This window comes from Mandrillus leucophaeus, unplaced genomic scaffold (assembly GCF_000951045.1).
Source record: "Mandrillus leucophaeus isolate KB7577 unplaced genomic scaffold, Mleu.le_1.0 Scaffold1147, whole genome shotgun sequence".
Taxonomy (NCBI): Eukaryota; Metazoa; Chordata; class Mammalia; order Primates; family Cercopithecidae; genus Mandrillus; species Mandrillus leucophaeus.
In genome coordinates this window covers 235,063-247,463 of record NW_012099732.1, presented here as the reverse complement: position 1 = coordinate 247,463, position 12,401 = coordinate 235,063, and the positions used below count along the sequence as shown (strand labels likewise).

Genomic DNA, 12,401 nt, shown 5'->3' with positions numbered 1-12,401 from the left:
ATGTGCTCTAAGTATAAAGTCTACACTGAAGTTCAAAGACTTAGGAAAAAGGAATGTCAAATATCTCATTATTAATTTTGATATTGCATGCTAGTTTTGATTGCATGCTAGTTTGGATATATTGAGTTAAATAAAATATATTTTTAAAATTAATTTCACCTGTGGCTTTTTATGTTCTTAATGTGGCTGGCTACTAGAAAATTTGAAATTATATGCGTGGCTCATATTCTTGGCTTGCATTATATTTCTATTGGACGGCATTGCTTTAAAGAGACCTTCTAGGGTGTGTGGCAAAGCAGCAGTATTACAGACATTGATCAAAGCTCTTGATCAGCTAAGCAGAAAGGAAGCAGGTCAAATCGTAGCTGAACAAATATAAACTATTCACATTGAAATTTAAATGTATTTTTCACTGTTTGTGATCAGGTTTATTTTTAAGAAACTACACTTAACACTTTGTGTCTAATAAAAAAAAGTCTGTTTCTAGGTTACTGGTTGGTTCACCCTGGAGTGGCTTTCCTGAGAACCGAATGGGAGATGTGTATAAGTGTCCTGTTGACCTATCCACTGCCACATGTGAAAAACTAAATTTGCAAAGTAAGTTTAAATTTACTTGCGAAACAAGTGATTTGTCTTAGACTCAACTGAAAAATAACATCAAAACAATCATTGTTCTGTCTTAAAGAAATATAGGCAGCTTTTTTTTGCTCTTATGTCTTTAGAAATATGGGGCACAATTGTATCCAAATTTCCAAAACAGTTTGGAAACTTGACTTAACGAGATGTGTGGAAAATGTGCTGTCTCCTGGACCATTTACCTCCAGGCCATGGACTGATTTCCATCAACATTTACAATAATTTTGATGATTACTTGCAGAAGTCCGAAACCATCCATATTTCTTTCTCTCCTCTTTGCAAAATAAACCATTAAGCTTGGAAACATAACTCAAGAATGGATACAGTGGTTGATGCCCTAGGTCAGTGGAAGGCAGGAGGTGGAGAGATTTATTTAGCATATTATATGGCTAGTCTAATTTCCTTTCAACATTCACCCACTGTTGCTTTGAGCCAGATTCTATCATAGGGCATTCTTTGATAACACTTCAAGGATATTTTTACTGACCCAGAAAAAAAAAGGCATTAGATAGAGCTACTATGACTTTCAAAAGAGAGGAAAAAATGGTGTCCTCAAATGTATTTTGTTTGGCCAGAATATTGTAAAAAATAATAATAATTAAACATCTATAAGTCATATCCTCTATAGAGCCCACTCCTTACTGCCTTATGCTCTGCAGCCTCACACATTAATGTGAGTTACCAGATCACTGAAGGCATTGCATTTCCCCACACTTCATTATATAATTCAGGTACCTATATTGATGACACTAAATTCAATGCTACATGAAAACATGGGTGTGCCTGGTTTTTTTAAAATATCTTTAAGTAAATGAGGAATATTTAATCACTTAAAAAAATTGTTTTCCCTTTGAAAGCTTCAACAAGCATTCCAAATGTTACTGAGATGAAAACCAACATGAGCCTCGGCTTGACCCTCACAAGGAACATGGGAACTGGAGGGTTTCTCGTGAGTGTTTACTTTACAAATCATTATTCCTCTCAAGAAAGTATGTAGATCTCCCTCACAATCCCTCCCAATCTGGAGGTTTAGATGCTTAGAACTTGCTTGTTGATAAATTATGCTATTTATTTGGCTATCCAATGTTGAATATTCAAAATAATGTTGATGTGTAGACTTTTTAGGATATTCAGCAAAACCACTGCTACTGTATGTCTTGAAGAAAAGGGAACAAAAAGAATCCTGATTCTTTGCCCTTGAAAAGTGTGTTGAGTATTTGTTGATAACAGCAGAATCCCAAATCTCATTTCTACTTCCTGTAGGATCAGTCAAGATAGGTACTGCTAATTTAAAAAGTAGGTTTCAAAGCTAAAAAGTATTTTTGGTTTTTAAACATTTCCTGTAATTGTTGAGTAATCTGGTGTTATTTGAGGCACGGAACAGTCTCTCATATCATATCAGTGTTCACGTTCATTTAGTTATGAAAAGAGTAAAAAGACATCACTAATCAGTGAAATAGAACGCCTTATTTAACAAGTGCTTTTGGAACAATTAATTGATTAATATTTACATATCCAAATACACTGTCAAGTGAATTGAAAGTTAATATAAAAAAATAGAGAAAAATGGAAATTTTCTGAAGGATGGAAAAATTTCTGAGTTTAAAGCTAATAAAAAAATATAGCAAATTGTTGAAAGGATTTGACTATATAAAAAAAGGGAAAAACATCACACACCAAAAAAAGAAGCTTAAAAACAAATAAAAACACAATCTTATTTGAAATTTCCATTGACTCACATAGGTATGCGTATGTATGTATAACCCTGTTAAAATTGTCTTAAAGAGGTCGGGTACGGTGGCTCATGGCTGTAATCCCAGCAATGTGGGAGGCTGAGGCAAGTGGATTACCTATGGTCAGGATTTCAAGACCAGCCTGGCCAACATGATGAAACCCTGTCTCTCCTAAAAATGCAAAAGTCAGCCAGGAATGGTGGCACACACCTGTAATCCCAGCTTACTCGGGAGGCTGAGGCAGGAGAATCACTGGAACCCAGGAGGCAAAGGTTGCAGTGAGCCAAGATCATGCCACTCAAAAAAAAGAAAAAGAAAAAAAAGTCTTAGAGGGCATAATTCAACTTTATATCAGTTTTATCTAAACCATTGGCATGCTTCCTTAAAAATCCTATGTTTTATAACTGTATTATTCTAAAAATGTAATCAATTTTGAACAATGTCATTCTATTTTTACTAATGGATATTACTATTCTGATGACTGTGCTGCCAGTAAGTGAATTAGGTATTGCTTGTGATATGTGTTAAGATCAGTGCATAAATGAATATTGCAAGGGATCTTTATGGTTTATGATATTCCAAAGTCTTTACAATAAGGTTTCTTTAATTTTTTGTTTGTTTGATTTTAAGGTTGCAAAAATGTAAAGAAAGAATATAGTAATACTTGGAGATTACAGAATGTGCCTCAAAATTTTTAATCTATAACTCCAGATAAAGTAAAAAATAAAAGTTAAAAAGCCAGAGAATTTGAGAGATTAATTAACATTACAGGTAGCAAACAGAGAGGCAGAAAGAGAGAGAGGGGGAGAAAGAAAAAAAGAAAAAACCCGAAGTTTCCTTTACATACTTAAAAGGTCAAAATCATAAGATACTCTTAAGAATTATGTGGAAAAGACTGACAATCATCACATATTTTTGAAACTTCTTAAGTTCTGGGCTTACAGTAGGAATGTAGTTCTGGCACTTACAATTGGCATATTTTAATTTCAACTTCTTAATGCTGTTTTCCATTGCTTTTAAAAAAAAAATTTTTTTGAATACTTCATGAGTTCTTTTTCAAAGTGATTTAAAAAAACTTAGGAATGGGGATATAGAAACCAATGATTGGTATCGGTTATTTGGTAAACAAACCAAAGACATTAATAATGACTTTCTTCTAATTAATTGGCAAAATAAATCAGTTTTATAGGGAGAAAACTATGCCTTGTTCATTGCACATGAAATATGGCCAAAGCTGCTTCCCCTTTGACAGTTAAACTGGGTCAAATAAGTTTCCTTTTATTTTTCCAATTACTTCACGCAAGCCCATATTCTTCTGTTCAGTTTTAATAATTGATTCACAACTTTACATAATGCTACATTCTGTAGGCATTTTTTTAGGAACTTAATTAGATTCTCTTTTGTACTTGTCTCCTTTTTCGTCTCTCAATTTTAAAGTTATTTAATCTAATGTTTCCTGTGTTATTTAATCATGATTTAATCAGGAGTTCTTGGCATTCAAGGACTCCTGAAAAGGAGAGAATTGGGATTGCATTAATGGAGATATTAAGGATTGGAGCAGGTATAATGTGAGCAAGAAGACAAGTACCATTCAGAATTAGTGACTGCAGTTAATTAGGAAGTGGGCAAGGTTAGAAACTGGTAGTCAGTGAACCTCATTTGTGTTTGCTTAGCATATGGAGTAATTTCGAACTGAATTTTCACACAAAATTTGCCCTCTCAACGCTCCTTTATAAATTAGGGAATCTGGCAACACAGCCTATTTCACACCAGTGGGCAGGCAGAAAACACAGTGGTCTGTACATAGGCATGAGTTCTTCATTCACCATGATGTCTATACCTGACCCCAAGCCCTCTTCAAGAGTTATTGCCATTAGGTTTATGGTTTCTGCTGAGCACTATGAATGGAAGGAACTGAAGAAAACTAATGTTCAACAAGAACAATGATAATGATGCTAGCTAACAATATTATATGGCATTTGCTATTTACCTGGCATTGTTCTAAGTGTTTTATATCTATAGACCCATTTAATCTTTACAACAATATTAAAAGATAGAATGTGTGGTTTTCCTCACTTTACAGATGAAGCACCTGAGGCCCAGGTAACTGAGAGACAAAAAGTGAACTTGCATGCATTCTCCTCCTTGGTGTCCTCTGGAAGGAAAGCACCTGTTTTATCTAGCTTGTTGGGAGACCTCATAGACTCCTCCCTTCTCTGACACCTGCTTCCAACAGTCCCAGCACTCCTCCTCCCACAAGGCTTGCCACTGGGCACAGAGCATCTGCCGCCTTCTCTATCACTTCTGCTTGCCCCAAATGCATTACTGACTCATTTGATTTTGAGTTGACAATTATTAGTATCTTGGAAAAGAGTAGAGATGATTTCTGAGCTCCATAATGGAGAGGTAGAAGTTGGCATTATTCATATGTTTCCATTGATTGTTTTCTCATTTCTTTGAAGACATGTGGTCCTCTGTGGGCACAGCAGTGTGGGAATCAGTATTACACAACGGGTGTGTGTTCTGACATCAGTCCTGATTTTCAGCTCTCAGCCAGCTTCTCACCTGCAGCTCAGCGTAAGTTATTAATGTGCAGATGGTCTGAGCAATGCCTTACAGTTAAAAGAGGGGAAAAAGGTTATCAACTAGTGGCACCCAAACCCTCCTTAAGTCTCATTTTTATATGGCTGTGAAATGTGACTTACCTTTGGAAATCTGCTTCTTTCTCTTTTCCTGTGTAGCGTGCCCTTCCCTCATAGATGTTGTGGTTGTGTGTGATGAATCAAATAGTATTTATCCTTGGGATGCAGTGAAGAATTTTTTGGAAAAATTTGTACAAGGCCTGGATATAGGCCCCACAAAGACACAGGTATGGACAGCAGAAATGCATAAACTACCTTATGACTTTCTTTCTGAAAAAAAATTGTTAGATATAAAGTCTTAATTTTTATATTTGCCGAATCCCCATTTTAAATGCATTTAATGGTAATTTTTAAAGTTAATTGAAACTTGTACTACATTAGGGTTATTCTACCTGTGACTTTTCCCAATACTGGTCTTTTGACCTTAGAGTTCTATTTCTGACACAAGCATTGAAGATTAAAGGTATGGGATCTAACTTTTTTTTTTTTTTTTTTTTTTTAAGACTGAGTCTTGCTCTTGTCATCCAGGCTAGAGTGCAATGGCACAATTTAGGCTCACTGCAACTTCCGCCTCCTGGGTTCAAGCAATTCTTTTGCCTCAGCCTCCTGAGTAGCTGGTATTACAGGCTCCTGTCACCACACCCAGCTAATTTTTGTATTTTTAGTGGAGACAGGATTTCACCATGTTGGCCAGGATGGTCTGGAACTCCTGACCTCAGGTAATCCACCCGCCTCCGCCTCCCAAAGTGCTGGGATTACAAGCATGAGAAGCATGAGCCACCACACCTGGCCGGGATATAACATTTTAATCTTCCTTTAGTTTCCTGTCTTTCCCCTCTAACCCATGCATTACATTTTAAAATTCAGTATGTATTTTTATGTACATTTGGACTAATAATTAATTTCTTTTGTTTATTCCTTGCTGGTAAAACAAGTATTGAATTCTGAAATTTGTATAAATAAGTCACTAAGCATAATTCTACCATTTATGATAATGTTTTATAGCTATTTATCATATTCCAGTTTAGCTTGTCCTTTTGCCTACAGAAAAGGTCTTTTCAATAATTTTATATAGCTCTTTATATTTTAAGAAGTCTTTAATTTGCTTTTATGTCTTCTTGAAGTAGGCAACTAAAGCTCAATAGTATTATTTTAAAGTTCAATTTCCGGTTTTGGTTTTTGTTTTTGTTTTTTTCCTTTCTGATTGAATCTGCCATTTCCTGAGCCATTCTGGTTGTAGTAGTATACTGAACCAGTGTCAACCTGTACCAGTTCACCGTTACCAGTGTATGTTCGTGGATTGCATCTGATACTCCAGTGTCCAACATCTAATACAAATTGTTGATGTATTTTTCCCTAAATGCTTTCCAGCTATCTTTATTGAAATTTGCTTCTCTGCTTTCCTGTTCACTATCATGTTGTTATATGTTTTCCCCCATTGAAACTGCTTTTCAGTACCAAGAATATCTCAATACCCACAGAAGCCTTGGAAATTTCCCTGTGGGCATTTTCCAGGACATTCTGCTAAATAAAACTACATATAGCACTGGTTTCCAGAAAGCACCACTTTTATAGCCCCTTATAAGTTTTCATATGTATCTTCTTATTTCTTCTGTTTCTAAATGAGTTGCCCTCATAACGTGACTAATTTTATTTAATAGCCTCCTATATAGAATTCACAGTCTTGCTCTTTTGTGTCTTCCTACCACAGTGCATCTGATTCCTCTCTAGAAGTGGTTTAACTCAGTCTCTTTTCTTACAGCCTAAATTTAACCTTCCTGTAAATCCTAATCTACCACATTTCTTTACATCTTTCTTCTTCCTTTTCACACAGAAGTCCTGGGGCTCTGTCATGGGATTACTATCATCTTCCTCTCATATTAAACTCTGAAATTCTCAGTTATTTTTTATTCTTTCCTCCCTCTCAAGTCTTACATCCCTAGAGAAAGGGGTCCAGGAATATTGTATTTCTGACTATCTTCCCAGTGCCTAGCTTACTGCCCCCTTGGCAAAACGCAGCAGATGGAACTCAGAAATCCAGTCCTTGCTCCTTCCACCTCCTTACATACTGACCTGTATTTCAGAGAGCCTCTTACACTGATCCCTCATTGCCACTCCTGTTGTGGAAAGCCCATCTCCTAGGCTTAGAGGATGATCTCAATGTTTACAAACAAAGACATTAACAGAACGGTGTGACCTTGTTGATCTCTAGGATTAGGGAATGCTCCCAAACATCTTGTTCAGAAATTCTTTCTTTCAGCTCTTTCAAATAAGATGCTTTCCAGTGGCATTTTCTCTGGAAGCCAGAAACTCCCTGCCCCACATGCACATATAGCATCTTCTTGCCAGAGTTGCTGAAGTCCATAATAGAGGAAATCCAGCACAATAGAGAGACCTCAATTGACTACACTGATTAGGAGCACATTGGTTTTTGTTGTATTCAATTCTAATTATTTATTACATAGTTACTGTCCTTCAATGACATGTTACTCTTCGTCTGTGAGCTTCTGTCCACTGGTAATTAGAATGTTTATTTAAATCAAGTTTAATCTTCCTGTTAAAAACAGTGTTCTAATAGTCATCCATATTAAAATATTATAGGGCAGTATTAAAAACTACAAATATTACTCTTGGGAATCAAATCATACACTGTAGGACATCATCTTTCTTGGCAATAGTACTGCTATTGTACACTGATGGCCTCTAAGGAGAAGAAATTATTCCATTGAAAGAAAAGTAACTATCAAGAACAAAGTTGGAAGTGATGCCTTTAAGCTATTGGCCCATGTCTAAATGTACTTTTGATTTTCATTTTATTGGTTAAGTAGAAATTATTTATAATGTAATGACAGCCCATTAATAAATGTCTCCTCTTTTGAAGGTGGGGTTAATTCAGTATGCCAATAATCCAAGAGTTGTGTTTAACTTGAACACATATAAAACCAAAGAAGAAATGATTGTAGCAACATCCCAGACATCCCAATATGGTGGGGACCTCACAAACACATTCGGAGCAATTCAATATGCAAGGTAAGTTTTGGGGCTAATAGGCCAATGTTTTCATAATGTAAAACATTATATTTATGCGATAAATAAGAAAAAGTAAGGAAAAGACAAAGAAAAATAATATACCTGGTACCTCACTTAAATCAGAATTAATAAAGAAAAAAACATAAGAGCATTCTATGTCTTGAATACTTTGACAAGGCAGTTGGGAAAGTTAAATGTTTGATTTTAGGATATTTATAAGATATTACATGATTTTTATATGAATTCATATGAAATAAATGAAATGAGAAGACCTTAGATTAAAACAGTAGGAAATGGGACAATCTGTCATAATTTGTTAAGATTCATCAGAGATCCAGACAAATTGAGTTCATGGACCACTTGGTGCAAATTAACAAAGGCCACAGAATCTTAAACATATGAGTTTAAGTTTATTACACCTTATTACAATCAGTGGGAAATATGAAATTATAACAATACTGCACTCTCTTGATTCTTATCTCAATTTCTTTATTTTCTCAGATCCACTGACCTTTGTCTTCACTCTATGTTTTAATATGTTTTTATTATACTTTAAGTTCTGGGGTATATGTGCAGAACGTGCAGGTTCATTACATAGGTATACACATGTCATGGTGATTTGCTGCACCTATCAACCCGTCATCTACATTAGGTATTTCTCCTAATGCTATTCCTCTCATAGTCTCCCACCCCTCAACAGGCCCCAGAGTATGATGTTCCCCTCCCTGTGTTCTCGTTGTTCAATATGTTCTCATTGCTCAGCTCCCACTTATGAGTGAGAACATGCAGTGTTTGATTTTCTGTTCTGGTGTTTGTTTGCTGAGAATGATGATTTCCAGCTTCATCCATGTCCCTGCAAACTAGATACCTTCACAAAAATGCTAAACACACTCCAGTTGTTAAACAAATTATTGAGAACAACAAGCTAGCCTTTCCTTAAACCTATTCTCACTCTTTGTCTTGTGCATTCCTTCTTTTCACCACCATAATTCTTTTTGAAAAAAGCAGCTCTATTCCCTCTCTCCACTTCCTTGAAACCTACAGTTCTGCCACTAAATAAGCATGACCCTCTTCATCCCCCAACCCCATGGTCCCACCTCAAACCTCATCCTTTCTGGCTCCTCTGAACATTTGATAATGATGAACATACTCTGCTATTCCTAACCAAGTTGCCGTGACACCACACACTGCTCGAACTCCTGACAAATTCTTTTGCCTCTTCACTAGCTCCTTTTCCTATTTTTCTTCACTAAACAGAGCCCCGCTTCTTTACTGCCCTTCTCCTGTAGGAATTCTATCCACTGTCATGGCATCAGCAGCAGCACTGTGTCGGTTATCTCATTGCTATGTTGTCAGCCCTACACTCTCTCCCAAAACTCACACTGGCATCTAGCTGATGCTGAATATTTTTATTTGGAGTGTTCGCTCACTTACCAAATTCAATCCCTCCCACACTGGCCTTATTCTTTTCCCCGCCACTCCTCATGAACTTGCCATTTTGATTTGTACCACTGTCTCTTGCCTAGTCATTCGAACTAAAACTTTGGTTTCCTTTATTCTTTCCACTCTTCCTTACATCACACATCTGGTCAGTGGCCACATCCTGTCATTTCTATTTCTGTATTTCCTATTTTATCTGTCTTCTTCTTCTGCGTGTATATTTCAGTTGCTGCTTCCATCAACTGGTGACAATCCCAAATGTCTCAAAAGTGGATTCCCCACAAGAGAAGATATGATTGGTTTGGTTCATCATTACTGTCTCTATTCAGGGACAATAAAGGTTTTTTGGGCCAGGCCTTCTCATAAGCTACTGGACAGTCAGCAGGTCAGCTGCCATTAGGTGAAGTGCCCTTCCTGATCCAGCAAACTGGACTAGAAGGACAAAGAAGTTGAGATGAAAAATGGCCTTCCTGGAGTTAGAAACTGCAATGGGCCCTGGTTTTCAGCAGGGAAGGTGGGAGTAGTATATTTCCCTGTCTGGAGCCTGGGGCCCTGGTGAGCTTTGTTCTCCAGGACAATGGCCACTGTCCCTTGAGGAAGGACTTGCCTAGCTTTCATCATCTTTCAAAACTTTGGTTTTCTCCCTTGCACCTTTGTCTATCTCCCTCTTCCCACTATTTCCCAAGCTAACAGGATTTAGTCTACCCAGTGCTAGGAGAATCACCCAACTTTTTACTCATCCCACCTAGAATGTAATTGCCTCTATATTTCTTCTCTCTCTCTCATCTCTTCTTTAAAACATTGAAGATAATCTGAAATTATTTCAGTAAATATTGCCATATTTTCATTCACTTCATTTCATTCAATGCCTACAGTTGCAGTTTATTGTTTTAAGCACTGCAGATAATTAAAACTAAATGAGACACAGTTTATGTCCTCAAAAACCTTAGAATCATACATGAAATTTACAGTGTGTCATAAAGAGTATGTGACACCCAAAACGGATCTGATGTGAATAGTGTAATTCAAATTTGGCCGAAAAATACAGAAGTTTTCTACGTTTCTATAGTCTGCATTATAGAATACAAAAAACATTTTAGGAAATAAAATGATATTCTCAGTTTTAAAGACAGTGTATTTGATATTATCTCTTAAAATTTGAAACATGTGTATCCTGTGCCCCAGTAATTTTACTGCTAAGATTTTATCCATTTGAAAAAGTATGCCAAGATATATACACAGGGATATTTATCACAGCCTTACTTGTAAAACTCAAAATGGCCTAAACACCCAATAATGGGGAACCGGTTAAATAAACCAGTCTTCCTTCATATGGTCCTCCAAATAAAATATTATGCAGCCGTTTAAAAAAAATAATGAGACCTTCATATATGTGCTGATATGGAAAGGTCTCCATCAGAGTGAAAAACAACTGTTTAGAATATGCCCTCATTTGATGCAAAGGCATAAGAATGATACAGTGGACTCTGGGGACTCAGGGGGAAATGGTGGGAAGGGGGTGAGGGATAAAAGACTACAAATTGGGTTCAGTGTATTCTGCTCGGGTGATGGGTGCAAATCTCATAAATCACCACTAAAGTACTGATTTATGTGTAACCAAATACCACCTGTTCCCAAAAAACCTATGGAAATAAAACAATTTTTAAAAAAGAATGTGCCTTCATTTGAGTAAAAGTTTAAGGGGTAGACTATGCTTGTACCTATATTACATCTAAATAAAACATTTTCTAGAAGGAAATGCAAGAAACTGATAATGGTGCTTACCTATGGAGAGGGGTTTAGTGTCACATTTGGTTTATACCTTTCCAAATACTCTGATTTTTTTTTTTTTTTTTTTTTTTTTTTTTTTTTTACCGTGGATATCTATTCCTTTTAAAAAAGAAGTATTGAAAAAGTAAACACAAACCTAATGCATACAATTTATAACAGAAATATCTTTGTTCTATTGATTGGTACTGATTAATTCAACTTTCTTAGAAGAAAATAATTCTAAGAAATACTGGGATAAATACTTGCACACATATACACAAATATGCCCTGACATACAAGACACTTTTTTAATGTCAAGAAAGACTTACATTTGTATATGTTTCTCTACAAGCTACAAATGGAACATTAAATATGTTGCTAGAGTTAATATGGAGTTACAATATATTCTGTTTAAAGAACTATTTTCATATTTCTATTTTAAACCAGAGGTTCTCATATTAACTTCGTGTTTTGATAGCAAGTCTTTAACTTTATCTGCCACAGAAAATATGCTTATTCAGCAGCTTCTGGTGGACGACGAAGTGCTACCAAAGTAATGGTAGTTGTAACTGATGGTGAATCACATGATGGTTCAATGTTGAAAGCTGTGATTGATCAATGCAACCATGACAATATACTGAGGTTTGGTATAGCAGTAAGTGGCTTTTCTTTTTATTTATCTTGCAGCTATTGGGTAAATCTTCCTTTATAGCATCACTTCTCAAGGCTGCACTTTCCCATTGGCTGTTCATAGTTGAATATAAAAGAAAGTTCTTACTCTATCTCTGCTTCTTCATGGTTTTCAATCCTGTCTACTAAATAAAGGGTTGTGGAAATGTTGCTTGATTTGCTTCTCCAGAGGGGCTATTGTGTTCAAAATAGACTGGAATGTACTCGTAGGGAAAACGTACAGCAATAATGACTGTACATTCTCTTCCTCTATTTTCAAGGTTCTTGGGTACTTAAACAGAAATGCCCTTGATACTAAAAATTTAATAAAAGAAATAAAAGCAATCGCTAGTATTCCAACAGAAAGATACTTTTTCAATGTGTCTGATGAAGCAGCTCTACTAGAAAAGGCTGGGACATTAGGAGAACAAATTTTCAGCATTGAAGGTAAAAAAAAAAAAAAAAAAAAAACTCCTTTCAA

The 12,401-nt window shown here is 36.0% G+C and overlaps 1 protein-coding gene across 1 annotated transcript in view; it reads left to right on the top strand.

Annotated features, from left to right (window-relative positions):
* ITGA2 (integrin, alpha 2 (CD49B, alpha 2 subunit of VLA-2 receptor)) overlaps window positions 1-12,401 on the top strand; it is a 104,263-nt gene that overhangs the window by 54,450 nt on the left and 37,412 nt on the right. The window contains exons 3-9 of the mRNA XM_011997673.1: window positions 488-597; window positions 1,494-1,585; window positions 4,832-4,946; window positions 5,111-5,238; window positions 7,893-8,041; window positions 11,756-11,906; window positions 12,202-12,367. Coding sequence (XP_011853063.1) covers window positions 488-597; window positions 1,494-1,585; window positions 4,832-4,946; window positions 5,111-5,238; window positions 7,893-8,041; window positions 11,756-11,906; window positions 12,202-12,367 — 911 coding nt within the window. The remainder of the gene's footprint in view (window positions 1-487; window positions 598-1,493; window positions 1,586-4,831; window positions 4,947-5,110; window positions 5,239-7,892; window positions 8,042-11,755; window positions 11,907-12,201; window positions 12,368-12,401) is intronic.